The sequence below is a fragment of the Mizuhopecten yessoensis genome, unplaced genomic scaffold (assembly GCF_002113885.1).
Source record: "Mizuhopecten yessoensis strain PY_sf001 unplaced genomic scaffold, ASM211388v2 scaffold9023, whole genome shotgun sequence".
Lineage (NCBI taxonomy): Eukaryota > Metazoa > Mollusca > Bivalvia > Pectinida > Pectinidae > Mizuhopecten > Mizuhopecten yessoensis.
In genome coordinates, this window is record NW_018407840.1 from 920,353 (window position 1) to 933,841 (window position 13,489).

General features: G+C 35.9%; 1 protein-coding gene across 2 annotated transcripts in view; it reads left to right on the forward strand.

Moving 5' to 3' along the window:
- LOC110457073 (glycylpeptide N-tetradecanoyltransferase 1-like) overlaps positions 1–11,465 on the forward strand; it is a 17,558-nt gene extending 6,093 nt beyond the window's left edge. Inside the window, exons 7-14 of one of the 2 annotated variants that reach the window (XR_002463661.1) lie at positions 962–1,132; positions 2,555–2,663; positions 3,162–3,233; positions 3,700–3,798; positions 4,302–4,466; positions 4,750–4,887; positions 5,289–8,323; positions 8,386–11,465. Coding sequence is in view for 1 of the 2 variants with exons in the window: in XM_021508168.1 (XP_021363843.1) it covers positions 962–1,132; positions 2,555–2,663; positions 3,162–3,233; positions 3,700–3,798; positions 4,302–4,466; positions 4,750–4,887; positions 5,289–5,309 (775 nt within the window). In the remaining variant the exon portion in view is untranslated. Of the gene's footprint in view, positions 1–961; positions 1,133–2,554; positions 2,664–3,161; positions 3,234–3,699; positions 3,799–4,301; positions 4,467–4,749; positions 4,888–5,288 lie in introns of both variants that reach the window. The other variant, XM_021508168.1, reaches the window with a different exon arrangement.
- The last annotated feature ends 2,024 nt before the right edge of the window (positions 11,466–13,489 follow it).

A 13,489-nucleotide genomic window follows, 5' to 3' on the forward strand; every position in this document is an offset into this window, starting at 1 on the left:
TTGTGTATGTTATATTTTGAGACTGATCATAAAAACAAAATGGATTAAAAGAAGAACTAAACAGATCTTTCTCATATTGCAATGATCGATTCTATTTCTTTCACATCATGTACTGTACTAGTAAATATGTGAAATGACAAACTCACTTTGAAGGTTGGCTTTCATACACATCAGTAATAAGTTTAGATCAAAAGTTACCTCAAGGTGCATTTACTGTTAACATGACTCGATCAAACAGATTAGAGGAAAGAAGAGAAAAGATCGAACTGACAAAGAACTAATGAAGATGGTACAAAGGTGGGCGCCAAGATCCCTCTGGGATCTCTTGTCTTGTTTCTAGGAGGCAGGATAGTCTAGTGGTAGGATGCGGGGCTCGTTACCGAAGGGTTGCGGGTTCGAGTCACATCACAGCACTCTGTTGTATCTTTGAACAAGATACTGTACTCCGCTTGTTCTAGTCTACATAGCTGTAAATAAGTATGTGGTTGGGCAGTGCTGGAATTGTTGAATGCTAGCTTTGAGTGCCTAAATGGCAGTCCCGGCAGTATGCTCCCTAGGGAGTTGAGAAAGATATTGGATGGTTGCAAAGGCCAGATAACAACGGATAATGATTTGTGTTTACATACTTTGAGACGACCTATGACCTAGGTTGTGATAATGATACTATGGAAGGATTGTGTTGGATATGCTAAGAGACTAGTTACATCTGACCCAGCATTTTGAATGTAAAATTCTATTAAATCTCAATTTCCAAAATATGCAAATGATTTACTGATTTCCTGATAAAATTTTAGCTCATCTGGCCCTTAAAGCTGTTATAAAAAGAACTAATTGAGAAATGCATGTCTTGTCAGTTTTGGTTGTTGTAGTGAATAAGTTGATGCCTACAGTATTAGTTTCATAAATTCTTTTTCTTTTATTGTGCATTTTAATCAACCCTGCTTATTTGATTTTCTTTCAGATCAAAACAAATGGTAGAAATAAATTTCTTGTGTGTCCACAAGCGACTTCGATCAAAGCGGGTGGCTCCAGTTCTGATTAGGGAGATAACTCGTCGTGTCCACATGAAGGGACTTTTCCAGGCAGTGTATACTGCAGGAGTGGTCCTACCAAAACCGGTGGCCTGTTGTAGGTAAGGTTTTTGCTTAGGACAACAAATAAATTGGCGATTCCCATTTTTGCATGGAAAAAAATTGGGGCAGTAGGTTGGCAAATTTTGTATTTTGTTTTGTTTGAATTTTTTTTAACTATGCTTATATAAAGAAGGAGTTCTGACTTGCACATTGCTTATTACTAAATGCCAATAAAAACCTTCAGGGTAGTCACAAAAATTGGGGGTCAGTAGGGAAACCAGGTACACACATTTATACAGTGGTCCGTCGTCAGCTTTTTACTTTAAACAACTTCTTCTTAGTAACCAAGAGGCCTAGGATGATGATATTTGGCAAGAAGCATGCTGGGATAAAGGGCTGCTAAGTTTGTTCAAATAAATGACCTTCATCCATTTTCAAGGTCACAGGGGTCAAATATGTTAAAATCGTTTAACGACTTCTTCTGATAAACCAAGAGGCATAGGGTGATGATATTTGGCCAGAAGCTTGCTGGGTTGAAGGGCTACCAAGTTTGTTCAAATGAATGACCTTGACTTGTATTCAAGGTCACAGGGGTCAAATATGTTTAAAACCTTTAAACAATTTCTTTTGAATAACCAATAGGCCTAGGGTAGTGATATTTGGTCAGTAACATGCTTGGATAAAGGGCTACCAAGTTAATTCAAATGAAGAACCTTGGCTTATATTCAAGGTCACAGGGGTCAAATTTGTTTAAAACCTTGAAACAACTTCTGAATAACCAAGAAGCCTAGGGTGATGATATTTGGCCAATAAAATGCTGGGATAAAGTGCTACCAAGTTTGTTTAAATGAATGACCTTGCCTTATATTCAAGGTCACAAGGGTCAAATATGCTTAAAAGCTTTAAAACAACAACTTCTGAATAACCTAGAGGTCCAGGGTGTTAATATTTGGCCAGTTACATGCTGGGATGAAGGGCTACCAACTTTATTTAAATGAATGACCTTCACCCATTATCCTTTAACTGTGAAATATCCTGGAAAATGTGAAGTCAGTGTTTTATGCCCTGGCCATTTTATGGGGGTTGAGGGCATACAATGTTATCCTTGTCCATCGTGTCCTGTCCAGTCCCATTGTGATTCATTGTCATGACTCTAAGGACTTCATTTCTTAACTCATTCACCCCTGAAGACACATTTGAACTCTTCCAATTCAAAGGTTGGAATAGTTCATTATGAAATTTCAGGGATGAATGAGATAACAGTTTTTTTTATCAAAGTTTATGCAAGGAGTAGGAAAAGGAGTCTGTATTTTAGGGTTCAAAGGTAATGCTGAGGTTACTGTTGCTATTTATAGGTCAATCACAGGGTGAAGGGATTATTCAGATCTTACAGACATTTTGTAGTTTCAAAATATAAATTTTACAGCAGTCTGACATGTAGCAAGAAATCGATTCAGAATTAAGATGTTTGTTTGTTCCAGATATTGGCACAGATCTTTAAATCCTAGGAAATTAATTGAAGTGAAGTTTTCACACCTAAGTAGGAACATGACTATGCAGCGGACACTCAAATTGTACAAACTCCCAGATGTAAGTATAAAAGCATCATAAACAGTTAACATCTAGATAATTCTGGGCTTCGCAAATTAAACAATTGAAGACCGAATAAATAGGGTTTTACTATATCTGTAACATGATCCCTTATGAAGCAGACATCAACTTCACAATCCATAAACCTGGGGATATATTCTCTGCTCAAAATGATATCCTAAAATAGAATGATAACTTCGTGAAGTATTATTTTTTTTTTTTTATTGTTTATAAAGAAGATCATGTCTTATTTAATTTTTGTTAAGTTATATTTTCACCATAAATGTAAGATTTCGTTTTAAATGCAATCGCCAATTACGGGAAGGTTAAATTTGATTTACATAAATCTGTCCTTGGTGTTGTTCTTGGTAAAAATAATCAAGTTTGTAGTAAATATTGAAAGGTTGTTTGCGTGATATCAAGATTTGTTTTCTCGATGAGTTTTGAAAATTTTATGAAGTTCTTCATTATACTTAAGTGTGTTTTACTCGTGAACAGACCCCCAAAACACCCGGATTTAGGAAGTTTACCCCAGCAGATATCCAAGACGTACATGCTTTGTTATCTACTGTGAGTATTTTACTTTGTACTAATTTTAGCAAATAAACAATATCATTATTCATGTCAAAATGGTTCAGTTAAAGATGATGATGATGATGATGATGATGATGATGATGATGATGATGATGATGATGATGATGAAAGTTTTTGTATGATATGATATCTCTCTGATAAGTTTCAGCGATCCTAAACAGAGATATTTGAAGTATTCTGGTAGGGGGCTGGTGAAATTGTCAATATTTACCATGAACTTTAACTCATTCACCCCTGAAATATCATAATGAACTATTCTAACCTTTGAATTGGAAGAGTTCAAATGTGTCTTCAGAGGTGAATGAGTTAAAGGTGCACTAGTAGAATTTTACAAAATCTGCCTGCTCGCTAGTATTCTAAATATGAATTTGTACACCCCTGAATAGTGTTCATTTGATAAAAAGTTTTACTTTAATGGCAATGAATTGTGTTTTGTTTGCAGTATTTGCAGGGACTAGATTTAGCACCAGTATTTTCTATGGAGGAGTTCAAGCACTGGTTTATACCCAGGCCGGGAATCATTGATAGCTATGTAGTGGAGGTGAGTTTACACATAGTATACAAGTTTATTGCTGCATCTTAAACTGTTCAAATGAGTGCAGTAGAGAGTGGTATTTCCTAACATGTCACTTCCTGTTTCAATTCATTGACACAGCTCTACTGACGCCATTTGATAGCGTCAAAGTTGATACAAAGGTGAAGTTATACATGAGAATACCATAAGGAGTTTGTATTTTAGGGCCCCAAGGTCAATGCCAAGGTCATTTGCTATTTATAGGTCAATCATTGTCATTTTGTCAAAAGATTCATTGTCATTAGCTTACTGACCCACAGAGGCAAGGAGGCATTCATATCTTACAGACATTTTCTAGCTTCATGTATTATAGCATTGATTTAAATTTCATAATGTAAATTGAAGCGTTGATAATAATTTCATAATGTAAATTGAATTGAGTTTATTTTAAATGCAGGTTTGTTATTTATATGTTTATAGTGAATGTATTCTTAATGATAATTAAGTACATGTTAAATTAACATTTACAGAGGGATGGAATAGTGACTGACTTTGTCAGCTTCTACACGCTACCGTCGACTGTGATGCACCACCCAACCCACAAGTACTTGAAGGCGGCCTACTCCTTCTACAATGTCAGCACAAAGACGCCCTGGATGGAACTGATGCAGGACGCACTTATTGTTGCAAGGAGTGTATGTTTCTCCAGCATTATTCAGTATTTTAGGAGTTATATATTTTATGGTGTTCATAGTGACAATGGCATATTAGTACAACAAATAGAAAACTCAAGATTTAAACATGCAAGCAGACCTGAAAACTTTTTTCAACAAACACATTGTAGTTAAAATATAAAACGATGACAGCTGTTTCTTGTTATACTTTGATAAACGTCGTTATACTGTACTTTGATTGAATGTTAGATTACTGCATTGTCAATTGCCTTTAAAAATGAACAAAAAATGTTTCCTGTTGTAGATGGGATTTGATGTATTTAACGCCTTAGATTTGATGGACAATAAAGAATTTCTGGAAAGGCTTAAGTTTGGCATCGGTGATGGAAACCTACAGTATTACCTGTACAACTGGAAGTGTGCCCAGATGAATCCAGAACAGGTAAAAGTCAAGGCTGTGTGACAGGGGCTGTGGAGACAAGGCTGTGTAACAGGGGCTGTGTGACAGGGGTTGTGGGGACAAGGCTGTGTGACAGGGGATGTGGGGACAAGGCTGTGTGACAGGGGTTGTGGGGACAAGGCTGTGTGGCAAGGGTTGAGGGGACAAGGCTGTGTGATAGAGGTTGTGGAGACGAGTCTGTGTGCCAGAGATTGAGGGGACAAGGCTGAGTTTATATCAGATTATATTATGAAAAAAAATACCAATATTAGTTTAGAAAAGTAGAGGAGTTTTACTCCAAATTTTTACAAATTAATTTATTTTGGTATTTCTACCATGAGATTGGTTTTCATTTAATTAAAATGTGTACTATGTGAATACACTGTAAACTCCTCTTTTTGTAGGTTGGTTTAGTGCTACACTGATGAAAAACCTAAGGGACAACTTCCATTGGACAAAAACCAAGAAAATCCTTGAGTCTGTCGAACAGTCCTTCTCAGCATTAGGAGATGTGTTGTTACCTGACTATACAGAGCTAAGCATGCTACAATATACCACTATCTTAATGCTGTACGAAGGGATGTCAATCTTAACCTTGGATCCTATGATTTATGGCGTGCACTGTTTGAGGTCAACGAAAAACGTGTGTTGGTTGTGTAGAACAAACACCAAACAATATTGAAAAAACTTCACCAGAATTGTGGTTGGGTGGTTACTGGAAAAACCACACATTGTCATAAAATTCCTCTATATATACATTATATATGCTTGTGTATATGTATTGGAAGGGATTTTTATTTGATTGTGCTTTACCGAGTTGAAAGAAGACTGTCAAAAGAACGGGTGATCTTGATTACAAAAAAACATAACTGATATTTATTGTTAATACGTGAGAGGGAATACATGTATTAACTTAACTTTTGGATATTATTAGGAAGGGCCAGGCCAGCAAGGCTATTCATGTCCAATATGTCGGGAGTTCATTCATTTTTCCATGTTTGTTATCAATGAGAGCAAGGCAAAAAATCTTGATTGTGTTAGACAACCTAGCTGCATTAAATGGTACCTACATACTGGTACGTTTATTTAGTGAATATGTACAAAACTGGCATTCCTTACACTAAACCACTGTAGCATGGTCAGCTTCTGGCTTTGATATAGGTGATGCCATTATTCTTTTTGAAATAGTGAGATTTTAAAAAACTGATTCAGTGTAATTAAGGATAAGCTCGATTTTGTGAAACGCTTTTTTCTATTTCAGTAAAAGGAGAACAAAGTTGCTTATAATTCCCAAATGTTTAGATACATGACTTGGCTGATTTTGTTCAGTCTGTGTAGAGCTACAGATAATTTCGACATATATGAAAATGAACTGTAGCATAAAGTTGAAATTTTCTACTCTCTAATCTTAATGCAGAAGAGAATAACACTAAGTGTTCTGTGATACCATAATGGAATGGTTTTGATTGTGTCCATAACACATTCCAGACACTAGAGTTTGGTATGAGGTCTATTAACTCATTCACCCCTGCATATTTAAACTGGACTTGCCTAGCCTATGATTTGGTAAGGTTCAAATGTGACTTTAGCGGTGAATGGGTTGAAGAGGATATTTCTTGAATAGTGCATAAGGAATTTCATAAACTTATATTTAAAAAATACCTAGAAAATAAGTGTCTGAACAATTCTTGTCATTCAGTCATTTTTGTCCTATGACTGTTTCCAGAATTGATATCAAATACCCTATTACTCTAAAGAACATTTTTCCATAGTCCAAGCATATTTGATGTTAGAATATAATATTATTTGCCTTTGAAAGGATAGTAACAGTGTTTGAGAGAAAATGTGAATAAGTGTGGCTTATTGCACATCATCACTACTACACAAAGTGTACAGATTTTAAGGCAAGGTACTTGTCAGCATTCATACACCATGGTCTACGATCCATAGATTTTGTTATATTGTGACATCAGGTCAGACATTGAGGCTGCTTTCTTAATTACAAAGTGTGTGGAGGTTTGTACTGTTGCAATAAGTGTGATGAATTTATACATGCCATGGAAATGATGTCATAATTTACTAGTACACATAGTCTCTTAATGGACTGGAACCTCGTTAGTTGTGACAATGTTGTCAGAGTAGTGTCCTTGTTACTCTAGGGGCTACATCACTCACTGATGTGCTCTGCACTCCTGGAGCATGTAATGGCAAAATGGAAGGCCCGGTGCTAGCTATCCGACTGGTCTAGATCTCGAGTAAAAGAACAAACTAACCAGTAGCAAGGTTGATAGCTGTCCTTTGAAGACTACAGAGGCTTGACACCTGACTCAGATGTTGCCATTAACTCTTTCACCCCTGAAGCACATTTGAACTCTTCCAATTCAAAGGTTGGAATAGTTCATTATGAAATTTCAGGGGTGAAAGAGTAATAAGCTACTGCACAGTTCTGTTCGATGTATATCAAAGAATGAAACTAGTCTAACTTGTATCATCCACACGATGGCATGTACAGCGCCTTCGGTTATGCTACAAATTGTTCCAGAGGTGCCAAAAACATAAGTGAGATTATCTGCAGGTATTTCACAGATGGAACCTCACTAATCACAGCAATGTAGTCATAGTAGTAGAAAAACCAGATGTGATTATCATTTCTAGTGAAGCGAGGTAATGTAAATTGATTGTTGTAACTGTTAATGATTTGTACCTGTGATCCAGTTTGAGCTTTCTCTGCTTATTCATGCATGTCAGTACTGTTTTCATTATTGATATACTGAAAACTGGGATATTTCGCTGCAGTTTAATTTTCGCCTTGTTTGCCCTCTCATAGTGAAGGGGAACTTATCATTACAGGGAACATTTGTAAACAAAATAATTAACATAGTCATTAAATTTGAATGGCAATTTTAATATTGGGCGAAAATGGATTTTACCGGCGAACGGCGAAAGTTTGACTGGGCAAAAATGTCCCTGTTTGCAGTAGAGCATTCAACATGGAATTGGATATCAAGTAATTTTGTCCATTTTGGATTCCAGAACATGTGTTACGATTTCATTTTTCAAGATTTATTTTTTGGTATCAACTTTTAAATTGAGCTTGATAACATGGATTCTGTTTTTTATCAGGGTTTTGATTAATACTCTCCTGTAATTTTGAGTAGATGTTCTTATGTGAAAAACAAATGGAAAAGAACAAATGTCTGTAAAAGACATGTATTTGCCTATAACACATCTTTGTCAAAATCTTCAGAGAGTTAGGTGTTGTTGACAAGGTCTGAAGGTCTGAATAGGTTAACAGGGTCAACATAATATTTAGAGATTGGTGTAGTTGACATAATCTTTAGAGATTGGTGTAGTTGACATACAGGTAATATTGAGAGGTCAGTGTAGTAAACATAATCTTTAGAGATTGGTGTAGTTGACATACAGGTAATATTGAGAGGTCAGTGTAGTTGACATACTCTTTAGAGATTGGTGTAGTTGACATACAGGTAATTTTGAGAGGTCAGTGTAGTTGACATAATCTCAACAGGTTAGTGTGTTTGACATACAGGTAATATTGAGAGGTCTCTGTAGTTGACATACTCTCAACAGGTTCTGAAAACATCTTTCCAAATGATGTAGAAATGGTCATTAAAGTCATGATCAATGATGAGTAGAAAGTGTGTATGTTCTGATTGGTTTATATGTTGGACACTATCTGGAGACTTGTGCAGTAGAGCTCTCTGGAGCAGGCCTAGATGTGTAGTGGCAAAATGTTCAACTAAGACATGCACAGGTTTCAGTACTTCACTGCGCTGGATGAAGAGACACAAATTTGTTTGTTAGATTTTGTATTGAATGAATGCTGTAAATGATAACTCTCATTTGCTTTCTTTGAGTAGTTGCATATTTTAATGAAATCTGAAGGTATTGATTTTATACTTTGGGTTTGTTGCTTTTTTGTAGAATTCCTAATGTAGATGTAGTTTTGATATTTGTTACTAATAATGAGTTATAGAAAAAAATTGTAGAATCAAGTTATATCCTTGATTTTAAGGTAAACGTGAACTGCTATGTAAAATATTACCAGAATCATGGTCACATCTACAAGCTGACTGCAAAAGCTTGTTTTTATGAATTAGTTTGGAAAGTAAAACTGTGAAAGAAAGTGAATTTGCGTATGTTTCATAATGTAATGTGTAACAGGTAACTTTGGTCGGATTTGAAGAAAAGCTTCAAATGCAATTCAGTGTGTTATAGAATGAGACTTTGTATATGACACAAACATGATCCACTAGCTGTATTATTATGCCTCATCTATATGTAACAGCAGATTTGATTGGATCATGTTGATCACATGACTTTAAAATAAAATGTTGTGTTTCCCTCTCATTATAGTTTCCCCTGGTCATATTTTCCCACATTTGGGGGCCTCAAGTTAAAAAAATCTGTAAAAATTATTACCCTGAGTTTTGATTGATTAAAACAGAAAAATCAATGAATTATACTGTTATTGTACTATCTCTGTAAAATAGAATACGTATGATTTATCAATTATATTAATGAAATTTTGTTCGCAGAAATGCGAGATGAACCATGGTATGAGAGTTTCCCCTACAACATTTCATTTTACGATTTGCCAAAACAAGACCTATTGTATAAAAAAAATTGATAACAATTTCCATTTTATTGAGACTTTTGACTTTGTTTAGTTTCTACAATTTATACGTCATCAAGAAAACTCATTAAAATGTTAGTGTATTGTAGTTTAGATATTAAAGAAATCATAATCACTCGACACATTTTCACAAAAGTAGTTTTAGATATTTGTGTCATGAGCAGGCATGGTTTGTCTTTGCGATACCTTTTGGTTTTGATTTAGGTTCCTTCTGTTGGGTTCTGGATTGTGGTTGGTTGGTATTTCGTGGACTTGTACGCAAGGATTTTTGATAGTGAATTGATAAGTGGATGTGTATCAATTAGAGAGGGAACATGTGGATCATTTGTGTTTGTCTTTAATTTATTTCCTTATAGTATTGTTTATTTTGATAGACGATCATGGTTTTTTCTTTTGTATGCCATCATTTGTCATGCGGTAATGTAATAATATAACAGGGTTATTTGGATCTGATAATGTCTGCTTCAAAATTTATATGACCTGCAACAAATGTTCTTGCGACTTTGCTTGCAATGCATAAGTGTTGCTGTATACTTAGTTATTTATGCATGAAGATATCAGATCACTGTTTACTGGGGAAATTTTGATGCGGTTTAATTTCCGCAATTTTCAGTTCCGCAATAAGGACAAATTCATTATGACAGCTAATATTAGTACATGGTTTACCCTATATAGTAATTACCCGTGAAGAGTGAAATTTACACTAGTGACTATTCGACTGGGCAAAAATTCCCAGTATACAATATAACTAATGGTATATATGTCTGCCTTAATATATACCTGTCTGTAATGAACATATATTGTAAGGCTCTAGTAGGATTGCTTTCTACAGAGAAAATTGTCGGGTCTCGCACAAAATTTGTTATATATACATGTACTGTATTTATCCTGTAATAAGGGCAGGGGCCCCAACACATATTCTCTGACTGAAAGTAGTGGGTGGACTTATTACAGGACAAAGAAAAAGCTTTTGTTGGCATTTCTTCCAAACAGCAATATATATTGGTGGGCTTATTACCAGGCATGGGCTTATTGCTCGATAAATACGGTACAACACAATGAAATTCATGCAGGGCATTTTATATATACATACAATCATGTAAATAATTGAAGTTGAAATTTCCCTCATTCAGGCTTTAATTTACACATGGTTCCTGTTTTGTATCATAAAATTAATTGAAGCAAAAATTTCCCTCATGCAGAATGTCTTATGCTTGTATGTGACCACCTAGATAACACCCTGAAAAACAAGTGCTAGTTGAATTACTTTTAGTTTAAATACTGGTATCGTTCCAAATCCAGATCGAAGCATGATACTCGTAAATCATACATTCAATGTGATAAAGTGTATGTGAGGAACAGGATCATGTATCTTATACTGTGATGTGATTAGATCGTGTATGCAATCAAGGGCAGATAATTCATCTCATGTTTTTCTTGATTGATTACCAAGTTGGTCCAGAGATGTACATAAACAAAATGATTCTGTGTCTCTGATAGATGTTGAAGTTTAGGAAAAACCTTTTTTAGTCTTGGAAGGCTTTGTACTCATCAGATTTAAAAAAAAATCATCGTTATTGCATATTGAATGTAATCATATAGGTTTTTGAGTGTTAAAAAATGGTATGAAACCACTTATACATGTATATGTGAAATCATTTTGATTTTTGTTTTGCTTTATTTCCATCATTTTGACTTGTTTTCTTGTACTGATGCAGTACTTTTAGAAAAGATTCAATTCTAAGCCATCTTGTAATTCTGGAACAATGTATTAATTGATTCAGAGGTATCCTTGTGTGTACAGGGGATACCATTTACCATTGGGTATTGATTGCTATACTCTTTGAATTTCTGTACTACATTATAGGCAAACTATTTGTCTTAAAAGACAAAATTTGCTAAATAAAACATACTGTGTGTGAAATATTGTGTTTCTCATTCTTAAATATTTTTGCATAAGAATGACCTTAGCTCATATTCCAGGTTAGTGTCCAAATATGTTAAAACTCTCAAACAACTTCTGAAGAAGAATCCGAGGCCTATAGTGTTTTTAACTCACCTGCCTGAAGGGCAAGTGAGCTTATGCAATGGTGCGTCGTCCGGCTGTCTGGCGTCAACTTTTTACTTCAAACAACTTCTTCTCAATAACTAAAAGGACCAGGATGATGATATTTGGCCAGTAACATGCTGGAATCAAGGGCTACCAAGTTTGTTCAAATGAATGACCGTGACCCACTTTCAAGGTCACTGGGGTCAGATGTCATAAAATCTTCAAACGACTTCTTCTCAATAACCAAAAGGCCCAAGGTACTGATATTGGGCATGTAGCATGCTGGGATGAAAGGCTACCAAGTTTGTTCAAATGAATCACTTTGACCGCTTTTCAAGGTGACAGGGGTCAAATGTCTTAAAATCTTCAAACAAGTTCTTCTCAATAACCAAAACGCCCAGGGTACTGATATTGGGCCTGTAGCATGCTGAGATGAAAGACTACCAAGTTTGTTCAAATGAATGACCTTGACCAACTTTCAAATTCACAGGGGTCAAATGTCTTTAAATCTTCAAACGACGTCTTCTCAATAACCAAAAGGCCCAGGGTACTGTTATTGGGCCTGTAGCATGCTGAGATGATGGACTACCAAGATGTTCAAATGAATGACCTTGACCAACTTTCAAATTCACAGGGGTCAAATGTCTTTAAATCTTCAAACGACGTCTTCTCAATAACCAAAAGGCCCAGGGTACTGTTATTGGGTCTGTAGCATGCTTGGATGAAGGACCTTGCCCAACTTTCAAGGTGACAGGGGTCAAATGTCTTTAAATCTTCAAACGACTTCTTCTCGATAACCAAAACGCACAGGGTACTGATATTGGGCCTGTAGCATGCTGGGATGAAGGACTACCAAGTTTGTTCAAATGAATGACCTTGACCATTTTTCAAGGTCACAGCGGTCAAATGTCGTAAAATCTTCAAACGACTTCTCCTCAATAACCAACAGGCCCAGGGTACTGATATTGGGACTGTAGCATGCTGAGATGAAAGGCTACTAAGTTTGTTCAAATGAATGACCTTGACCAACTTTCAAGGTCACTGGGGTCGGATGTCTTAAATCTTCAAACAACTTCTTCTCATTAACCAAAACAACCAGGGTACTGAAATTGGGCCTGTAGCATGCTGGGATGAAGGACTACCAAGTTTGTTAAAGCGAATGACCATGACCCACTTTCAACCTAATGTCCTTTTTTGACATTCAATGTCACAGGCGTCATACATTTAAATATTTTAATAGGTTCTTATGAATCAAACACTGATATTCTGCCTGTAGCTGTATTTTAGTCCACTTTTAAGATTACAATTGTGAGATTAATACCAGGTGAGAGATGCAGGCCCATTGGGCCTCTTGTTAACATATTTGAACCATGTAAGTATGGTTTTGACTGGCAGGCACGAGCTAGCCCTTGTTTTGAATGAATCTATTAGGAGCGATCCAGGGGAGGGCCCTGGTAGGAGAACCAATCAATCTCGGAATCAGGGGAAATCAGAAGCTCCCTGGCAGATAAATGAATGTACAAATTTTAAGATCTATCCATTATCTAACTCGGGATCATTATCCAGAGGGTAAAGTGCATGACGTTGAGACATTTTATAACAAGAGGCCCAATGGGCCTGAATCGCTCACCTGGTATTAATCTCACAAATAATCTTTAAAGTGGACTAAAATACAGCTTCATGAAGAATATCAGTGTTTGACTCATAAGAACCTATTAAAGGTTTAAACATATGACGCCTGTGACCTTGAATGTCGAACAAGGACATAAGGTTTATAGTCGTCAAACCAAGCATGCTTCTGGCAAAATATCATTACCCTGGACCTTTTGGTTATACAGAACAAGTCATTTAAAGATTTAAACATATATTGACCACTGTGACCTTGCATATGGGCGAAG